Source organism: Cottoperca gobio, chromosome 24 (assembly GCF_900634415.1).
Source record: "Cottoperca gobio chromosome 24, fCotGob3.1, whole genome shotgun sequence".
Taxonomy (NCBI): domain Eukaryota; kingdom Metazoa; phylum Chordata; class Actinopteri; order Perciformes; family Bovichtidae; genus Cottoperca; species Cottoperca gobio.
In genome coordinates, this window is record NC_041378.1 from 18,423,072 (window position 1) to 18,445,058 (window position 21,987).

Genomic DNA, 21,987 nt, shown 5'->3' on the forward strand with positions numbered 1-21,987 from the left:
TAATACTATGATATAGTGTATAGTAGAGTAATATAAAAGCACACTACCCAACTTGTGACTAGAATCTAAAGATAGCTGAGTGCATGCAGGTTTATATTGTAATGAGTCTCTGATGTAATGGTTTGTAAACTTTCAGATTACAAGAATTCCTTTACTCTACTCTTCCGTCTGTGTTTCTGCTTTGAATCTATTTTGATGCAATGAGTTTTGACAGTGTCATAAAGGGTTTGGCATCAACAGGCACAAGTGTCAGCTGAGTGACAACATGCTATTTGAAACATTCACACCACACCCAAACAACATGATTGCTGGGAAGGAAATTGAGTGCAAAAGATATCTATAAAAATAATCATACAGCTGTGCCTGTGAAACATTTTGTGTCTGACAAATCATAACAATTTCCAAAAAGATTTGTAAACATGGCTTAAATGATTATGATATATTCCTTTCACATGGGGAAAATAACTTCAGAAGTGATCTTCAAATCCTGTGCACTAATATCCATTGTTTTGTACTGTCATGATGGCATTGTCAATGCTCTATTAACTTGCTTCTGTTACGCCTCTTGTTCAATGTCTCCTTCCTTTGTCTCTAAGAATTATAAACATTTTTATATTAAGATCTTTTATTTTCCATACATACATACATACATACATACAATTTAGATTTTCACCTTAAAAGTGCAATTCCCATTTATAAAAATAGCTTGGATTTCCAGCGTGATGAGGCCCTTCCTACTGTGGTATTACAAAGAAAACAAGTCTTTGTTGTGCAGTAGGCTCTGTGCCAGCTGTCAATCACCCAGCCAGAGAATGAACTGGGGGAAAAGGAAGTAGTTGAGGGAAATTTCATCCTGATAGGACCCATTTAGGCAAAGTGTGACAACCATTCAAAAAGGCAGCATGAACACAGATTTATAGCAAATGTGTTTGACTGCATAAGTACCACACACATACACGTACAGACACGCACACACACACACACACACAGACAATTCATGGTTGGCTAGTATGAATGCCATCAGTGGAAGTCTGGCTGTCCAAGTGAACCACAACAGTCCTTATTTACATCTGTCTTACTAAGTTTTGGCTTCTATATCTATGTTTGCATGTCGTTTACATCTCTTTGTCATCGTGTGAGTTGCTAATGTTTTTATGTTTTTTGACATGGAAATGTTTCTTATATACAAATCTATGTTTTGTTTCTGCTTTTTTTAGATACACAGTACTATACAAGAATGTCAGTTTTGCACAATAGCATTCAGCTAGGCAAAACTTCTTAGATTCCCATTTCAACAGTAGGTAGAAGTTTACTGGGAAAACGTACATTTAGCTTGAATGACTGAGAAATTCAAATCTGTTGTGAACAACAAACTAATTGTTCAGAGATTTCGACTTATTGTTTTGAAAATATCTTTTTTCAATTAAGAATTGAGCAAAAGCAAATGAGAAAAACTGTAATCAACAAATAGAACGAATAGTGTTTCTCTTCACACTCTACACTGAAGACTTCACCCACAACACAGCAGTGTCACCTGCGGAAGTTCTTTGATGACTCTGTCGGCCTCATCTCTGATGGGGATGACAAGGAGTACAGAGAGCTGACACAGGACTTTGCCCTTTGGTGCCAGAGGAACCACCTCCTGCTGAACGCAGGGAAGACCAGGGAGCTGGTGGTGGACTTCAGGAGGCGCCATCATTCTCCCACAACACCAGTCAACGTACTGGTCTGCTGGGGCAGCAGCATCTCGGCTGCTGACAGGAAGAGACTGAACAGACTGGTGAAGAAGGCCAGCTCTGTCCTGGGGAGCCCACTGGACACTGTGGAGGTGGTGGGGGACAGCTGTCATCTCTATTGGACAACATGTCCCACCCCCTCCAGGTCACTTTGTCCGCACTGTGCAGCTCCTTCAGCGACAGGCTGCTTCACCCGCGGTGTCTCACAGAAAGATACCGTAGGTCCTTTCTCCCTGCAGCGGTCAGAGTGTACAATCATCACGGCCCCTGGTACACCACCACACCAACAACACACTATTCCACCACTGTGTTTACTTATATTACTTTTACTCTATTTTATTCTATTTAATTATTGTGTACTCGCCACTTTATTTTCTTGTTCTTTTGTTGTAACAAGGTCAATTTCCGTTCGACTAATGAAGGATTTCTGATTCTGATAATCCCTGTCCTCCAACAGATGAGAGAGGGTGTGAAAGCCTTTACAGTTACACTTTATTTTATGGGTCTTTAATTTCAGATAAATGATTTCCTAGAAGCTTGCTGGAAAGAACTGAATTGAAACTATATTTGGTCAAAACAGAGACAGTGCTCAATAGGTGCGCTTCTAATTAATTAATTCCAATTAATTACTAAACTAACCCAGAGAGTCCTTTAGTCTGAGCACAGCATGTCACCTCAACATGAAAATATTATTTTAAATTCGTAAAATTCAACATATATGAAGACTAAGTAACGCTTAATTTAATGATTCCATAATATTTCCAATAACATTGTAGTTTAGTGTTAATTGTAAAAGAAAATGGGAACATCTTATCATTATTTTCTTTATTATAGTGGAAACTATATTCTTTCGTAATGCTTTATTATCTGCAATTTCCTTCATTTCCAATAATTTAATGAAATAATAACAACTGATACATTTATTTGGGTTTAAGCAGTAATTCCTATTTTTTTTATTTAACAAAAAGTACCAAATTACATGGTTCTTTCCAGACGACGTCCTAGGAAATATTTGCTGTAGGCTTCCATACATGACTCAGCTGCAACTGTTTCTGTGTAAAAAGCTATTCTCAAGGGCCCCGCACATGAACACCTCAAATCAAGCTGTTTAGGGGCCAACAGGTACTTCCAAGGTATTACAGCGTTACTAATGTAAGTTTATTTGCACGTAAACTGTCTGAAAAAGCAAAGACAATTCCCATGGAGCAGGTACTTGTTTGATGCAGACAAACATCTACAATGGACGGTAACTGGATGAAAACAAAAGTTTATGTTTATACATTTATGCTGTAACATAACTATAAACCCCTCCAGACCTGTGTTATTGCATCATCTACAGCTCAAGGTTTAAAAAAAATAAAACACACCTGTTGCTCAATGTAAGTCGGCTTCACTGGGTAATCTAGTGCCACCTTTTGGCAAAAATATGAAACTGCAAACAATCCTATTGTGTGTGTCAGCTCAGATGGATAGATAGGTAAATAAGAATAATTAGCATTAACAGCTTACAGTATGTGTCAGCGCTGTTATCTACTAATTATCAACAGGAAGTGGCGGCTGCTGTATAACAAACACTCAAGTTAAACACAGTTCTAATAATATTAGATACATATATTCATAGGAGAAGTTAATCATTGTTCACAAATATTGCACATTAATAAACATACATCCTTATAGCAGTACAGCTACATCATAGTGTGCTATAAACTATGTATTCAATTCTGCTAATAAATGCTAAAGAGGCAAATGTTCATTATTATTGCAATTTATACCTCTTGTGTATACTGTTTGCCTACTTTACAGGATGTGTGTTTATAAAATCATTGATAGGCTGTTTAGTTGATTTTTTTCATATATGAGCTGGTTTTCATTTTTTACATTACATAAGAAATCCTAATAAAGAAATATAATTATTAAGGTCGCTTATTTTTTCGTTATTTAAAATCATGGAAGATAAAACAAAGCACCTCAGAAAATAATACTGCCATTTACTGCTGGTCGCCTATTTTGTTAGTTAAAAATCAACTAACAAAATAAAAGCACTCTGATCTTTGGAAAATATTCCAAGCCGTGTCAGCGACAGGAGCAGAATCTTAGTCTTCAGATACACTGAATGAAAAGTTTCCAAAAGTATTTATTTTGTTTTTAATTAAGGAGTAACTATCAGTAACTGCAATGGAAAACCATCTGATATGTGATTGGGTTGTAATGACCAAGTTTGTCCAACAGAGGTCAGGCTAGCCTTCTTATTGTACTTGACACAAAAATCAAATGACTTCATTATAAATAGTTTTATTTTTGTCATATCATACTATGACTTAATATGTTTAACTACTCCTTGCATCAAGAAATAACAAAGATGTCACATTACATTACAGGGAAATTTTCCCTACATTTCAAACATTTAGATTTTCACTCTTAAGTCTTCTTTGCAGTTCAGGTAATCAAAACAATCAAAATCTATCCCTTAACAAATTAAGAATGTCTCCAAAGTGTTCCATGTGGCAGCCTTTAGGCGTTTCCTCACAAAACTAACATTTCAAGTACATCTACAAAGAGACTCACAACACCTACAAAGAGACACAACTACAAAGAGACTCACAATGACAACAAAGAGACTCACAACAACTACAAAGAGACACAAATACAAAGAGACTCACAACGACTACAAAGAGACTCACAACGACTACAAAGAGACTCACAACGACTACAAAGATACTCACAACGACTACAAATAGACTCACAATGACAACAAAGAGAATCACAACAACTACAAAGAGACACAACTACAAAGAGACTCACAATGACAACAAAGAGACTCACAACGACTACAAAGAGACACAACTACAAAGAGTCACAACGACTACAAAGAGACTCACAATGACTACAAACAGACTCACAACGACTACAAACAGACTCACAACGACTACAAACAGACTCACAACGACTACAAAGAGACTCACGACGACTACAAAGATACTCACAACGACTACAAATAGACTCACAATGACAACAAAGAGAATCACAACAACTACAAAGAGACACAACTATAAAGAGACACAACTGCAAAGAGACTCACAATGACAACAAGGAGACTCACAACAACTACAAAGAGACACAAATACAAAGAGACTCACAACGACTACAAAGAGACTCACAACGACTACAAAGAGACTCACAACGACTACAAAGATACTGACAACGACTACAAATAGATTCACAATGACAACAAAGAGAATCACAACAACTATAAAGAGACACAACTACAAAGAGACTCACAATGACAACAACTATAAAGAGACACAACTACAAAGAGACTCACAATGACAACAAAGAGACTCACAACGACTACAAAGAGACTCACAATGACTACAAACAGACTCACGACGACTACAAAGAGACTCACGACGACTACAAAGAGACTCACATGTACAACAAAGAGACTCACAATGACAACAAAGAGACTCACAACAACAACAAAGAGACTCACCTCCTGTTGGACACTTTGCTTTGAGTTCGGTCTGTTACTAGGAGACTCCTCTTGACATCTGCTGCTGAAGTCTTAAAACACCAAAATACTTTCTTTGAGGAACTTCGCTTAGGTTGTATAAAATGGAATGAAATGGAAATGCAATGCTACAAGCTAATGGTTCCCACAAAGATGCACAAATACAAGGACAATGGACATGTAGCTTAAATATTGACATTATATTTAAACAGTTGAACTTTTATGGCATATGTAGACTTGAGTGAAGCAGGTTGTAAACTGTCAGCAACATGGTCTAGGTTAGGTTAGTTTGTTTGAATTGCCAAAAGACAACATTAACAAACCTCTAACTACAGTATACATCTGTGGAAGCATCCATCTTTCTCAATGCAAACATGAGCAGGTTCCTGGCACAGAGACCTGTGCCTGAGGCCTGTATGAAGCATGAAGTCAGAACAGAACCGAGTGATTACAGTAGACCCCCGACAGACACGTGCTGTGAAGATTACTATATCACAACAGGAAGCACTGTTGGTTTGTTTGGCTGAACATACAATAGGCTGTGCTTTACACCAGCTGCTGCAAGGAAAAGGCTAGGAGACATTTCACCGGGATTGTACCTATATGATCACATGTGACAAATACATTTGATTTATTGATTGATTGTTCAGCTATTTGCTCTAGTGCCTTAATTAAGAAGCAAAGGTTACTTTACATGTCTTTGAACACCCATTGTTGAGAAGGTGAAAACGTGAGGAGGATGGGGTCAAAAAGTTAATTAGTTGATTCAACATTAAAAACATTTCATTGCAAATATACCAGAATGAAGACAAACTTAAAGAATGCCTACTATAAGGTGGTACTGTACATGTTTTTCCACAAACCAAAGTTTAATTATTCACTTACAATGATATCTTCCCCTTCTCCCTAACTGAAAAATCCAGAATATATGAACATGCAAATATTCTTTATTTCAAAAAGTTTAACTCCTGGAGACGAGATGTGTCCTACTTCACACAAAAAGTCCATTCATCCATGTGAATGTGAACCGGAGGTTTTAAGTTCCCACGTCACACCTGTGCATGTTTTATATTGGACCGTGCGTACTGTGATTGTGCACAGTAAGTACGGTCCAATAGGTTCAATTCTGGTTTATAATTTTACTGTTTATTTTAAATAAATTAAACTAACCTGGGGGATTGTTAACAACCTATATCTGACTGCTCATGTTTTACTAAGACCCAAGTTGTAATGAAATGGAATTATCCTTGTTGGCCTACTGAACATCAGCTCTGCAGCATGAGTGAGCAGCAGTGTTGGTCAGGATATATGTGCAATATATCCAAAGCATCCTGCTCTAATGGCCTAATATCCAAGAGGATTGCCTCAACTCACTCTGGCTTTTCTCGCCCTCTGCCGTCATCCGACTGAGTCACTGACCCACTTATACTCTGTTCTTCCCCCATCAGCAAAAACAAAGTGGCACGTTTTGTCCCTTTATCTATTCCCCCTTTCCCTCTCTCGTTGCTTCCTCTCCACGTGCAAGGCAGATGGTGCTCCACTCTTTTATCGGCTGCTGCTATTTGCAGTAAAGTCTGAGGCTATGGGCACGCCAGCTTGTGTGTGTGCAGACTGTTTACTAACGGCCTGCCTGACGGGCCAAAACAGTGCACGCATTGTGTCTGGATATCTCCACAGCAGGACGGGGACTGCTAAGAACAGATGACTGTGTGGCAGCCACCAAGTTTGATCCACTGACACATATGGGACAGTGTTGGTCCCACAGTTCATGCTTGATAATATGATGAAAGAAATGTCCAGTAGGAACCTGGACCAGAAGTTCTTATATTTACATGGCAAAATAGGTCCATTGGGCAAATTAAACTACTTTATATAAAAAGGTGATAATATGCCAATATATTTTCACTATCAAAATGATTACAATACCTCAGATAACATTTCAGTAGGTCAAAGTGCAGCACACTGCATAGGCTTGGTACATCAACACAATCCCTGCCAGGGATAACTATCATCTCTCTTCCATAGAGGAGCTAAAAAAAGAATTGCAGGCCATTTGTAAACCTGAAATTTAGAACACAAGATCACACAGGCTATTAAATGATTCATACGCTGAGCATTACTCTGCAGATTCTAACAACAGCGAGATCCACAAATAATGTCCTCATGCTGTTGTGGGGGGAAAACTGACAGTAGAGCTTAATGGATGACTCGGCACGTTCTCACTCCTGACTCGTCAAAAACGGCAGATTGGTCGGTGGTGTTATGTCCCGCTTTCCAGTTTTCAGATATTTTCCTGTTTTATGTTGGTACTTTGGCCCTCAGATACTTTGATGCCTGCCCTTGAGTGTTTCTCGCCTGGGTGATTGTCTGCACCGCACTGATTGTTTTCACCTGTCCCTCATCAGCTGTCCCTCGTTATCACGACTCATTGTGTTTCATTTTGGACCAATATTCTGATAGTAATAAAAATGAAGATAAAACAAAATTTTAATTAAAGAAATGAGTAGCCTTGATTCTGCTTGACATTGTTATAAAACAAGATGTGGAATGATCGGTATTCAAAAGTAGAGAATATAAAATCAAACTGTGTTTTCCAAGTATGTCAAATGCAGTATGTCAAAAATACCTGGAAGGGTACAGTTGAAGGGTCAAACGTTCAATGCACAGCGTTATGTCAAAGTAGTATGTCCAAATTGCATTCCTACTGTATGCAACAGTAGCCTACACGGTGTGTAAGGGCAGCTGCAGTAAGCTGCATACTAACATTAACAAGAAAAAGTGTGTGACTTGGAAAGCAGCGACTGTGTCACAGCACACCAAGGACAGTTCTGTGCCTCAACCCGGCTTCACCTGCATGAACGAGCCCCCCCTTTGCAACACACGTGCATGGCTTTTAAGGGGCTGCGATTGGCTGAGATGCGCTGCTAACTCCCGCCCCTTTGTGTCCACGTCACCGCGGCAGTGTCTTTGGCGCTCCGCAGCACTGAAGGAGAGCCGCACTGCACACTGAAAAAGCCTGGACAGGGCGAGGCGGCGTTTCCAGTGTGGCCCGCATCCATCATCGCTATGGGAATTACCACAGCGTTCTTTCTGAACCAAGCCCTGATCCCGTACTATCTGAAACCGGTCCACCTGGAGGCACGGACTATAAAACACTGCAGTTGAGATTGTCGCTGCACCAGAGCCCGGCTCAGCTTATCTCCTCCAGTAAACTGAGGAGGAGATTGATGATGATGATGATGATGATGATGATGATGATGAGTAACATTTAAAGATGAGAAGTGTTTCTCTAGTAAACAACTTGAACTAGGACATTTGCTCGACCCTCATCTTGTATTTTGTAAATCAGGACGATGTCTGCCATGTATGTGTCCGCAGTGGTGAGTAGCATTCCATTTCATTCACCTCCCTGCTTGTTATTATTCTTTATTCTAAGGACTCATCCAGCAGGTTCTCCATTTAAAGGGACAGTGCCTGTTTTTTTTCCCGTCCCAGACTGAACTTTAAATCAAGTATCCAAAATTGTTTCCAACTTTTCCTGTTAATTAACTCCAGAGAGACAGATTTAAGCAGTGTGTCATTCATTCCCCTGCGGGTGAACAACACAAAATAGTTTCCAGTGGAAGGATGGAGAAAAAAAAGGCACTCAGCAGTCTATTGTTTACCCTGTATCACTCTGTGTCGCACAAACAACTGGAAATAATGTCAGTCAATTGACTCCTCTCCATTAACTGTCTGTCTTAACCAAGACATGGTTTGACTTTATGTAAACAAAACAAAAAGGAAATCAAATGAATACAATTACATGGGATTATTTAGCCAATTAAATGAAATGATCATGACAAACAATGTGAGATCTATGGCACTTGTTTTAATGGGGAAATACATGTTATTATCATCAGCATAGTGATCAGTAATAATGGCAGACAGGATTCCCCGTGTTCACATGGTGGAGGTGTCCCTTTGTTAGGCCAGTGATGTGATGAATATAGTTGAGTCTGTAGCTGCGTGTGCTCAAGGTCTCCTCATCCTCAGTGAGTCCTTTGTCTCCTCCATAATGGTAAAGATTGGATATTTACAAAGTGTCTGCTTTTATTCACAATATTTCCAAGTATAAGTGTTCAAAAAAAGTTTAGATGTGTGGGGATAATTTTAACTTTTAATTTAACAGAAAAGGTTTGTTTAAGGCCACACATTATTTTTTTTACCCAACTTCTAAGGACTAGGCTCTTTTAAAAACCCTTTAAAAAATGCAGAATAAGAAGAATATTAAATGCAAATGTATATTGTGTGAACACGTCAGCCTATGCAAACACCCGTTGTAGTAAAAACTAAACTTCCTCTGCTATCCACATCCATTTAGATTATATCTGCAACTTTAAAGTGTAGAGTTCTTCTACTCCACCCAAACCTGAAGGGTCCAAACAAACATGTGCTGTCAGGTCCGGCCCGTGTTGTTGCTGAAGCTATATAAGCACTGGTTTGTATTTTTATATAAAGAATTTATAAAGATGTTGTTATACTTTCTCTCTTTGACTGTGCCAAATGTCAATGTGTTACAATGGACTAGTGCAATATTCAAATCGTAGGAGGCCCAGGAAGAGAACATATCATTCACCATGATCCTTTTAGTATATTCTTTCAATGAAAATGAGAATAATGAGGAAAAGACAAAATCTCTCTCTTAAATGTTTCTGATGTTGACAAATATAGGCCTACATGAGCACATGTATTCATATCACTATACATGCATTTAGATCGCAATATGCTCTTTTTTGTTTCGACAAGATGAAATCTGTGCTGTAAAAAAGGCACATTTTGACGATAAAGACTCGTGTCCCAGCTCGCTAGTGTTTTTGTGGTACGATTTAAAAAGCAGTTGGTGATGCTCCTTGGTGCTCACCTCTCATAATATTAAGCTGCAGTCACAGTACATATTATATATATTATATCAGTATATGCAAAATTAGGATTAAAATTGAAAGATGGCTCTCCAAGCGACCATTTTCAGAACTAAGACTTCGTACGCTCTGCAACATGAAGAAGCTCATAACTTCAATGGCATCACTTAAATCATTATCTGGTTCATAAGATTTTAAGTGAAATAAAAGCACCTGTATCGCCACTGAACACTAATACTAAATCAGTTTCTTGTATCATGACATGTATCAATCCTATCACTTAACAAATACAACAACAAAGAGAATCAGTCCAAACAATGAACCCAAGGCTCCACACACTAATGTTTGCAGGTCACACTCTCACAAAGGATGAGCACAGTTATTCCCAGTGCTCCCTGCTTCAGTCATAAGCAGTAAACTCAAATATCAACACATAAATAATCATCGCTGGCTATTGTCACTGATAAATGTAGCTTGACTGAATCCAAACAGAGTCTCTTTCTCTGAGCTGAAATAAGCCGCGACCGCAGTGCAGGATGACATGGGGACACACAGCAACAGGTGCTTGTGCTGTGTGGGGAACGTGTGTGTGTGTGTGTGTGTGTGTGTGTGTGTGTGTGTGTGTGTTGGGGGAGGGCAGTGAGTAAGTGCATGTAAGAGTGCACGCACATGTGTGTGTGTGTGTGTGTGTGAGTTTATGGTGGGCCCTACATAAATTGGATAGTAATTACAGCTTACATGTTTTCTGCCACACACAAACATACCACCCACACCCAAACATTTGTATGAACATACATTATGTAACAAACGTGGTCCGACACACAAGTGTGCAGACTGTACGAGGTCTGTCCACGTGCACCTTAACTGCTTAGTTTTTGGGATGTTGTCGTTCACATCTTGTTTCAGGTGTGTTTGTTCATTTTCCCTTTCGTGTTGTAGTCATGGGGCGGCCCACATTTCAGGCAGTGGTTAAAAGTGTTGCATAGTATTATAAAGTCAATTACAACAGTGTTTTATCTGTATATATGAACCACAAAAGGGATCAACAGGAGGGTTACTATCAGTAGAAATAATTAATAGACCACAAAAAGTCATGATTCAGCAGTTTTGATAGCATGCACAAAAACATTCTCGCATAAAACACTTTCTGTATCCTCTTTGGAAAGGTTAAAGAGAACTATTTGAAGAAATAAGCATTCTCTGTGTTAGAAGAGGGGTTTTTATTTTATCAACAGCCCAAACTCTACCCAAACACCTGGCTGAATGCTGAAGCGAAGCAACACTACATTAAAGGGCTGCTCCAGATATGCAGTATTTCACTTCCTCAAAGTTAGGGGCAAGAGAAAGATTTAAGAAAGAGGCGGTAGCAGAGGCTGAGATATCCACATGTTTAGTCCCTATTATGGGTCAAGCTCCATAAACATTGAATCCTACATTTTCCATAATGGTAGTGTCTTGTCAGTGTCTGCTGGCCTGGTGAAGGTCCACATTTGACAAAGTCCCCATCCACAGCTTTCTGTTTAAAATGTTATATTATACATTTTTTGCTGAGACAACCCTGATTAAACCACTATGACATCATCAGGCCTCTTCCTTTCAGACTTGACAAAGCTCCTCCAGAGACACAGAAGACATTTTACAACTGTATTGAACATATTAATAATAATTACTAATTCATAATAATAATATTGAAATCAATGGAGAAACCCCCTACTTCTTTCTCTTGATGCAAAGTTGGCACTGAAAAATGGAACCTTGAGAGGTCTTAGTTTAATTAAGGCTCTTACTTTAATAAGAAAGACTCTCAGAAAAGAGAATGAAAGAAAGGCATTTTTTGAGTAATTTAGCTTGATTGACAGATGTTTCAATTCGTCACTTCCTGTTGTGGTGGATGCCATCCCATCTCTGCTCTAACAAGGCTCCACGCAACATTAGCTGAAACTTGCAATATTGTGGTTGAAGTACTTGAAAAAGATGGTGGAAAATAATAATCTACAGGATTCATAACTAAAGTATGAGTGACGTCACAGATGTTTTCGTCATGAGACATTGGCTGCTTACTGTAATTCTAATAAGATACGGCATCAATAATGCATTGGTATTTCAATATGCTCTCTAGGCAACACATGCAGACAACACAAAGGAGGGACACAGACTGTTGTTGAATATTAAATGTGTTAAAAAGAGAAAACACACCCATATAAACACTCCCTCATCCACTGTTAGGGCTATGGCAATATGACGATATATATCATCAAAGTGATACAAAAATGTCTTTCGTATATATTTTTCTATATTGTTTCTATGGCGATATAGGCTCGGACTGTATTAATTGATCTTTTCTCTATAATTTCACTTAAAACTGTTCTGTTCATGTTGCACTAAGGTTATTAAAATGAGAAAATACCCAGGACTTTTTATTTGTCAGGTATTTAACTTTACCATGTGCTTATTTCATAGACTTTTTATATATTGAATTACCAGAAAACATGCTATATCAGGATATTAATTGTTATCGAGATATGAAATGAATGAAGATTTTGTCCATATCGCCCCGCCCTCTCTACTGCTGTATTAATGTGCTGTCTTAACTCTCATACCAGTCAAAACAAACATTGTCTGATGAAGTATGCGTGCAGCCCTGGCCCATCACATGCCAACAATGGTCAGACAACCGTCTGCTTACACACAAACAGGGAAGCGAAAAGAGGTTGAGGTTGAACTGCCTCTCACCTAAAAAAAGATCTGACTGATCAGATGTGCTTCTGCTCCAATACCTCGAAGCAAATAGGGTCCTGGGCGTGTCTCTCATTGGCCTGTTACTGCTGCTGGGGGTAGAATTACAGGGTGTTCAGCTCAGCCTGTTAGTCACAAAGTCGGGTTGTTGAGGTGTTTGTTTCAGTGTGTGTGTGTGTGTGTGTGTGTGTGTGTGTGTGTGTGCTTACCAGGAACCTGCTCTGCAGTGGTGCAGTGGTGGCACAATGTTGCAAACAAGCGCTGCCTGACTCCACGACTCCACCCTCAGTTCTCTACCTTCTATTTGTGGTCTGTCCTGTACTCTGTCAGTGAGTCACAGAGGCATCAGATGAAAAGTCCGCCAGCAGATAAAACCCCAGCAAAAATAAAGTCCTTGGGATTGAGTCGCACCAGATATTCATAAATAGTCACTATTTACCTGTAGTTTCAAAATCATAGAAGTGGGCGTCGTCCCCGTAACATCATCCACTGGTTTGTGGACTGGTCTGTGAAAGGGTCAAATTGCTAAGACGAAAACCAGACAATGCCATAGCAACCTGTCAATCAAAAAGGTAGCCACGCCCTAAAGCATTCACTGCTCTATCGTCTATTTTACCATAATTCCCTTAATGAACATCAGGCTGTATTAGGGAACACTTGAAACTAGCGATTGAGACTGTAAACTCATGTGTACAATGTTTACTACGGTAATACATCAAGTGAGAAGTTGTCATATTCTCAGTCTTCTATACAATCAGATTTTTTTTTTTTGGATAACCCTGATTTTCTCAGACTTTACAAAGCTTCTCCAGAGTTACACAAGACATTATACAAACGCTTACATGGGCTGATCTTCATTTGTAAAGTTGGTGGAATGCCCCTTTAATAGTACATTGAGAACCGTTTGAAGCAGATGTTAAGTAAAGTCTTCATCCAAACACAATTTGTTGTGTCTGCTGTGTGGGCGTGCCATCAGCATTGCTAGCCGTGAAAAGGACTGCAGTGCATTAGGAGCTGGACGTACCAATGTGGGAGTAAAGCGATATAACGAGAGGCCAGTTCTTCTCTCATCACCTTGTGTCTGGCTGTCTGATTGGCTGGTGCACCAGGTGATGTAGTTTATAAGCAGTGCGGCAAGATACAGAGACAAAGTTGGCATAATAAGAGGAAGGCTGGCAGCACTCAGACTGCAATTGATTCATGCTTTGCTGAGCTGCAGAGGTGGCAGTGTGTGTGTGTGTGTGTGTGTGTGTGTGTGTGTGTGTGTGTGTGTGTGTGTGTGTGTGTGTGTGTGTGTGTGTGTGTGTGTGTGTGTGTGTGTGTGTGTGAGAGAGAGAGAGAGAGAGAGAGGATGTACTAACAAAGTGCCAGTGCTGCACTTTATCTCCTCTTCTGCTTTTTGTGTCTTTGTTGGCGTTTTATTTTCTAATGGCAAACAGCAAATGCAGTGACAAACGACTGGTTGCTTGTGTCTGATTGGGAGGGAGTGGCACTCACAGTGAATACAGAGAGACACACACACTGACCAAAATAGGAGCATCTATTTTGCTGTTATTACCTTACTACTCTTGCCCTGACATGTTGAAGAGCAGCTGTTGCAGTAATTATCTTCATTGGCTTAAAACCGGAGCTGCACACAGAGCTGTGTCATCGGCTGTATTCCATTAAAAAACAATGTTCTCTGTGGGGCAGATCTTCCGCTAGTTTTGATAATTTGATGATTTGGTTTGATGACATTTTCAACAGCAAAGTTAATGAGGCATTTGGATCACAAAATTGAAAAAAATAATAATAATGTAGATTTTGTGGTTATAAAGAGATAACGTTTTAATTATGAAGTAAAATATAATATTAGATAAAAATGTTTCTTTATTCTTGTTTTGTGATTCATTTACACATTTTTAGTTCAAATTTGACCCTTTGAAAGCAAAAGGTACGTGCCTCTTTCTAGCACAACATGAGCGTTAATACACTTTTTAAAAGGTATAACATAGGAACCTGGGAACATAGGAACCTGGGAACATAAGAACCTGGGAACATAGGATCCTGGGAACATAGGAACCTGGGAACATAAGAACCTGGGAACATAGGATCCTGGGAACATAGGAACCTGGGAACATAGGAACCTGGGAACATAGGATCCTGGGAACATAGGATCCTGGGAACATAGGAACCTGGGAACATAGGAACCTGGGAACATAGGAACCTGGGAACATAGGATCCTGGGAACATAGGAACCTGGGAACATAGGATCCTGGGAACATAGGAACCTGGGAACATAGGAACCTGGGAACATAGGAACCTGGGAACATATGATCCTGGGAACATAGGAACCTGCGAACATAGGAACCTGGGAACATAGGAACCTGGGAACATATGATCCTGGGAACATAGGAACCTGGGAACATAGGAACCTGGGAGCATAGGAACCTGGGAACATAGGAACCTGGGAACATAGGAACCTGGGAACATAGGAACCTGGGAACATAGGATCCTGGGAACATAGGAACCTGGGAACATATGATCCTGGGAACATAGGATCCTGGGAACATATGATCCTGGGAACATAGGAACCTGGGAACATAGGAACCTGGAAACATATGATCCTGGGAACATAGGAACCTGCGAACATAGGAACCTGGGAACATAGGAACCTGAAATTCCATTTAGGTTAGCTGCTTCAGTTTCAGTTCGCATGATGTCCAGCCTACATACAGTATTGCATGTTCATGATCTTGCAGATAGATAGGTAGAATGAGCCATAGAGGGGTCGTGTGATTATCTATGTCAGTGTTTACCTAAAAATTTGTTATTAAGCTCCTTTTCTTGACTCTTTTTGACATGTGCTATTTTTTAATAAGCCCGTTTCCCCAAAAACAAAATCTGCACCACGGGTTTCATTGAAAAGCAAGCCTTCTCTTCCACAAACTCAAATTAAATAGTGAGTGATATACCTCAATTATGGCAATGTCCAGGGCATGCTGCTTCAATAATACAACTCTACAAACAAGCAAATAGAGCCAGATAGGGGGGGGGGGGGGCATGCATTGTCTAGTAACAAGCTAAATGTTCCCATTTACAGCTGGGTGCGTTCTCTACCAGCGTTTCACTTTGAATGTTGATGTGAATGAATGCATTGATGTTACTGACGCAACAGAGTTATGAGCAGCACGTCGACAACATGCTCTGATGTTTATGGATGAGGTTCTGAGAATGAACACAAAGAGCCGATGGGTGGTGCGGTGGAAGGTCAATGTAGCGGTGAAAGAATGGACTGCTTTATTCTTATTAGCACTAACCCTAAAATGGCTATCTTCCTCGACGTCTCGGAAAAAACTTCAACATTTTCTCCGTAGTGGATTACTTACACATCATGAATTGTGTTTTAATTATTTGAACATCCTAATTTGAATGTGAGCCAGTTCATTGGCCCCCTAACCTCTTCACTTCTGAAGGAAACTTGATACACTTGTACTATATTGGTATGACCCTAAACTAATGCTTTTGTTCAGTGCTCATGGATGACCAACATTCATGTGCGTCATCAGCAACATTCTCCCCTCAGTGCATCACAGCACCAGAACTGCTTGTTCTGCATCCACACACAAGGGACGCTTATTCACATTTGTCTATATACACACACTGCAGGGAAGAACACACTTAAACACACATTTTTGCACACAGATCCACCCGTCTCCATCCTTATTTGTGCTTCACTGTGTATCCTCCTCTTCCTCTTCTACGTCCTATCAGGCAATCGTAGTCAAAATGTCTTGCTGTGACTTGGCTGCGATACATGGCAGCATACTAGGCAAACCTTGAAGTACATAGGGGATTGGGAGGGAGGTGCCAAGGTCCGACCTTACTTATCCACCTGCAGTATGGAAACTCAGTTTGATGAAGGAAAATAAAGCTGGGACCATTCATCGTCCTTGTCGATTTGGTAGAAGAGGGTCGTCGTGCTTTGCTTTGCCATGTTAATTGTTCTGTGCTCCTATTGGTCAATAGGTTCACTATGACACATGATAAAATAATACGTTTTCCCTCCCAACGCTCATTTTCCTTACAGTCACCTGTTGGGTTGGGCAACGTCAGATTAACTGCACTCATTGATTGATTCAACTTCATATATATATATATATATATATATATATATATATATATATATATATATATATATAAGTTGAATTATAACATTTATGAAGCACTTTTGTCTGCGATTGTTGAATTAAAAACAAACAAACAGTAAAGCACTGTCAGCCTTCGAGCATTATTGGATAGGAAGCTGCCTGATGTTATTGCTCTGACATGACTCAGCGTGTGTGTGTGTGTGTGTGTGTGTGTGTGTGGGGGGGGGGGGATTCTCCTAAACCCAATGAGCTGTCAGCTTCCCAGCAGAGGTGAGAGTGGGGCCTGAAAAAAACTATACTAAACTAAAACCACAAGGAAAACTAGAGTCATACTCCATGTGTATTAAGAAGAACAGAAAAGACATTTGTAAAGTGAATGTGCACTGCTGGACACATCATTTAAAAAGGACTGGATGAGTCGTGGGACTGAGTGCATGGAAGGATGCTGGATTAAATGGGTTTTTTAAAGAGATATTTTCCTACAAATCTTATCAAAGCAGCCTCATCTATTGGGAACCTAAATAGCAGCACCGGAAATTGGACTTTTCAGAGTCCATGTAACCCAAAACCAGCAAACTCACGTATGCCTGCTTCTTACCAACTTATAAAATAAGAAATATGTGCGAATGGATTGCTCACTGCTGATCTCTTACTTTGTGACCCGGTCCGTTTACAAACCCGAAATCAAACATTTATTTTGGCAAATAGAGTGAAAAGGAGTCTCCATTAGTTAGGAATTGGGCGCTTTTGGTCCTTCTGTCTGTTTCTTTGTCCAGTCAGCTGTCCATCTGTCCGTCCGTCTATCCATCCATCTGTCCAGCAGCTTTGATCCAGAAAAGGATCCAGAATCTTGTCAGCTTACTATTAACTCTGTGGGGATTCATTGTCTCTGGATGAGGACTCTTAATGATGTTGGTCTCCTCTTGATTGTTCTTCCTTTGGCTAAAATTCCCATTTCTGTATTTGGTGGATTAGGCCTGTCACGATATCCAAATAATTCACGATAACGATATGATTGTGATGTTAACAATTCATAAATCTATTAATCTATTAAAATTATATCATTATTACATTTTTTACATATCAAGTTCATTACCAATACCAGTATATTGCGACACCCCTAGTTAGTGCCCCAACTGACAGACACTTTGCCTTGATAATGTTCTCATGTTCCCCATAAGGATACAACTTTGTGAGTTTGATCTTTTGGCATATTAACACAGCTCTAAGAATTGATGCTCCCTAAAGCAAGGACCATTCAGAGGAAACATTTGCAGATATCTTATTTTGTGACCTATATTTCAAATGTCTATATCTAAATATTATTGCCATTTTCTTGATTTCTCTTTAACTTCCACACTTTCTTCTCCTCTCAGCTCTTATGTACAGTGGTGGTTGACATCTCAGCCCGGGTTTTGACCACATCCAGCCCAGCTGACCGATCCCTCCTCTCTCCCCGCCACTATCAGCACACCGACCCCGACTCGGGCACCCAGCTGGTCTGTGACAAGTGCCCTGCAGGGACCCATGTGTCCGTCCACTGCTCCCCAACAGCTGTTAGGGAGTGCAGCCGCTGCCCTGAAGGCACCTTTACAAGGGGCGAGAATGGGCTGCAGAAATGCCATCCCTGTCGGGTTCCGTGTCCTGCAGGCTTCATTGAGAAAGTGATCTGCACTCCCATCCAGGACCGAGTCTGCACATGTCCCACCAACAGCTTTTTGTTTGGGCATGGTGACACAGAGTGTAAGCCCCATTCGCTGTGTCCACCAGGGACCAGGGTTAAAAGACGGGGCAGTGAAACAGACGACGTGCTCTGTAGGCCGTGCACCAAGGGGACTTTCTCAGATATGGAGTCGAGTGTGGTGAAGTGCCGAACTCACACAGACTGTCAAGCTCAGGGACTGGTGCAGCTCACACCAGGGACTAAAGAGACAGATAACGTCTGTGGACCCCCTTCTACCTCTTCATCTGCGCCTGTCTCCACAACCACCCTACTGGGGCCTGCACAGGCTGTGCTTGCAGAGGACCCTTCTTCATCAACTCCTCCATCATCACTAAGTGGACCTGCACATAAAGGTGAGGGACACTGTTTTTTCTTTGCCATTTAAAATGTCCAATTCTGAGAACGTTAATTACTGTGAATATACGTTTCACATGGCTTCATGTGGCGTTATGGCTTGTTGAGATGGGCCAGCCCCTGAAATGGACTGATTTACCCTAATAAGAGCCTAAGTATGGATATCATTTCTTCAGTATTTCAATGGCAACCTAATAGTTAAACATTTTGGGAAGATTTCCCTTTCTTGATATGAGTATAGAAGAGAAGATGCCTCACAGCCTGGCTCTATTCGCTTAAGAGATGTATGTATAAACATTTTGGGCTTTAACTATTTCTTGAAGAAAAACAGTTAATCATTCAGCAGCAGGTTGCTAGCCCGAGTTTACAGATAAATCTTTGCAACACATAACTCCCCTTAAAACCACAAACTGTCATTTTGACTTTGCTGTTTGTATACAGATTAAATAAAGACAGTTGAAGCACTTTTTAGTTTCCCTCTGCCTCCAGTCTTACATTTAAGGTAATTGCCTTTCTGCTGCACTCTATATAACATTAATTTATACTTTTCCCCTATAAGAAACAGTTTTATAAAACATTAATGCCTTTTTAAAAGAGTGAATAAAGAATCAGTAAAATAATCAAAATGTTCTTACATTTACTTCAGCATACTGTTGAACTGTTACTTTGACTGAATTGGACTCAAGACTCAAAGTCTTAAATATTTTTTGCATCTTTTTCAGATTTTTGTGTATAGAGTATTTAGTATTAATACGCATTATTGCTCAAGTTGCTGTTGCAGCATCATTACGTCAATGACATTTGGAATTTCTGAAAAAGGACATTCGTAGGTATGGAAACAAATTGGAGGCAGCTCCCTATCTTAGGAATGTTACTATGTGTGGTCAAGAGGAGTTATGGGTATTTCAGTCTTCCTCTATCACCATCCTAGACGGGACAATGTGAAAATTCCTTCTCTTTCTCTTTTGTCTTCCTGTTCTTTGTCCTCCTTCCTCCCTCGTTATATCTCTTACTGTCTTTACATCAGTCTTGTCTCAGTCAGCCGGTCATTTCTCAGAATCAACCATCCATACCCCTCCTGACACACAGACCCCCGCACCTATAATACTGTCACTACTGTTTGTGTTGGCATGGGATCGATGGCTTCTCAGACAGTTAATTTGACCCCATATCACCTGTGTTTTTGTCAGTGGAGAGGGTGGAAAAGGAGCAGAGAAAGAGTTGTCTTTAAACACTTTACACAACAATAGCAGCAGTGACAAAAGTTACATCACAAATCTCCCTAGCAACCATAGATGTCCAGCACAGAATTTGTTTGTGAATGTTTAAATATATATCAACTGGGTTAAAGACACGGAGATACTTGTACATGGAACATATCACCATGTCAGTAAACGCACATTTATCATAGCAGAAGAAAGTAGTTGTATTGTTTACAGCCTCGACAGAAAAAGAAAAGATGGAATCCTCCATCAAAGATATTTTTTCAATATTGATACTTTGAATGATAAAAGTGATGATTTGAATAAATATTCAAATCTATAAAAAACATAAAAACATTATATCACAGTTTGAATTTGTCAGCAAATAGCCAAACAAATTGCTCTCTCTAATTCTGATCTCTAGATATTAGGATGAAGGCATTTGTAATGACAATTTCATTACTGTGACGCTTTAGTTGTATTAAGTCCACACAAAACTCCCACTATGGTTGCTGAGGGTGCATTACATCACCTGAAAGTCTTCTGTATTACTCTAAAAAAGTTGAAATGGTATGTTAAAGACCTCTTGCTGCCAGCAACAACATCAGCCTTACTTAGTGAATTAGACCTGCACCTGTGTACCTGTCTGCTTTAACACCCATCCAAGTGACAATCCTAAAATCATTCAGCAGCCCATGTATGATCTAATGTCATTATACAACACCAATCTCACTAGCAGCAGTACAGAGGCACAGAGCGAGCAGTAGCCATAATCAATAGAGGTTAATAACGCATTAATATCGAGTGACCATTACAGTTTGTTCCCATGTCTGAAAAACACTGTCCCTGCTGTTGTTGTTCTTTCTCTCTCTGTGTTGTCGCTCAACTCTTACTTCTGTCCTATCTTAGTTGTTTGCCCATATGTCCATTTCAAACTGGACAATCCTAATTGTTCTTTTTCCGTTTCAACAGATTACAGAGATTTGTTCGAGTGTGAATTGTTAGTCCATCCCAATCCCTTTGGTTTTTTTTCAAATTATTCCTGCGTTGGAATTCTAAATCTGATTAGATTGGCCCACGCTTAAACTTATTCAAGGGACGGACTGTGGGGTGAGCAATTCAGAGCTCATCTGCTGTGAGATTAGGGAGTGTGGCACAGCTGGGCCTCAGCGTGGTGGAAAGAGTACAGGCAAATTGTACTTTTGTATCGGGAATATACCAAGATTTATATGTAAATTCATGAAACAAACAAAACATATCATATTTCCATCATGTTTTCTACATGATTTTCTAATATTTCAGGTTTGAGTGTAGCTTATTTTAAATGATCTCTTTGCGGCGTCTACTTTTGCAATGGTTGAATTGCACCCAATGGGAGAATTAGTGCCACCGGCTGTTTATCTTAAAGAACCAACTCCTAACATTGTCACTGTTCATCAGAAATATCAGGTCTTACCTGACTGAGTGTGCCACTTAACTCCTTGTCATCTCTTGCCTTGACTACTGTAGTGCTGCCAGTATGCGTGGTAAGACCCACAATGTGTAGGACTCACATTAAGTTCAAGTCACTAATGCTCGCGTATCCAATGATACCCACCTATTTGAACTCCTACCATCATTCAGGTGTATTCGCCTTCTCATTTGCAACGATCAAGCGATGTACATCAGCTAGTCTCAATCTCAATCCAAACCCTTCT

At 39.9% G+C, this 21,987-nt stretch overlaps 1 protein-coding gene across 1 annotated transcript in view; it reads left to right on the forward strand.

Moving 5' to 3' along the window:
• Positions 1-8,226: 8,226 nt before the first annotated feature.
• tnfrsf21 (tumor necrosis factor receptor superfamily, member 21) overlaps positions 8,227-21,987 on the forward strand; it is a 40,753-nt gene continuing 26,992 nt past the window's right edge. Inside the window, exons 1-2 of the mRNA XM_029425616.1 lie at positions 8,227-8,624; positions 18,388-19,087. Coding sequence (XP_029281476.1) covers positions 8,598-8,624; positions 18,388-19,087 — 727 coding nt within the window. The 5' untranslated portion in view covers positions 8,227-8,597. The remainder of the gene's footprint in view (positions 8,625-18,387; positions 19,088-21,987) is intronic.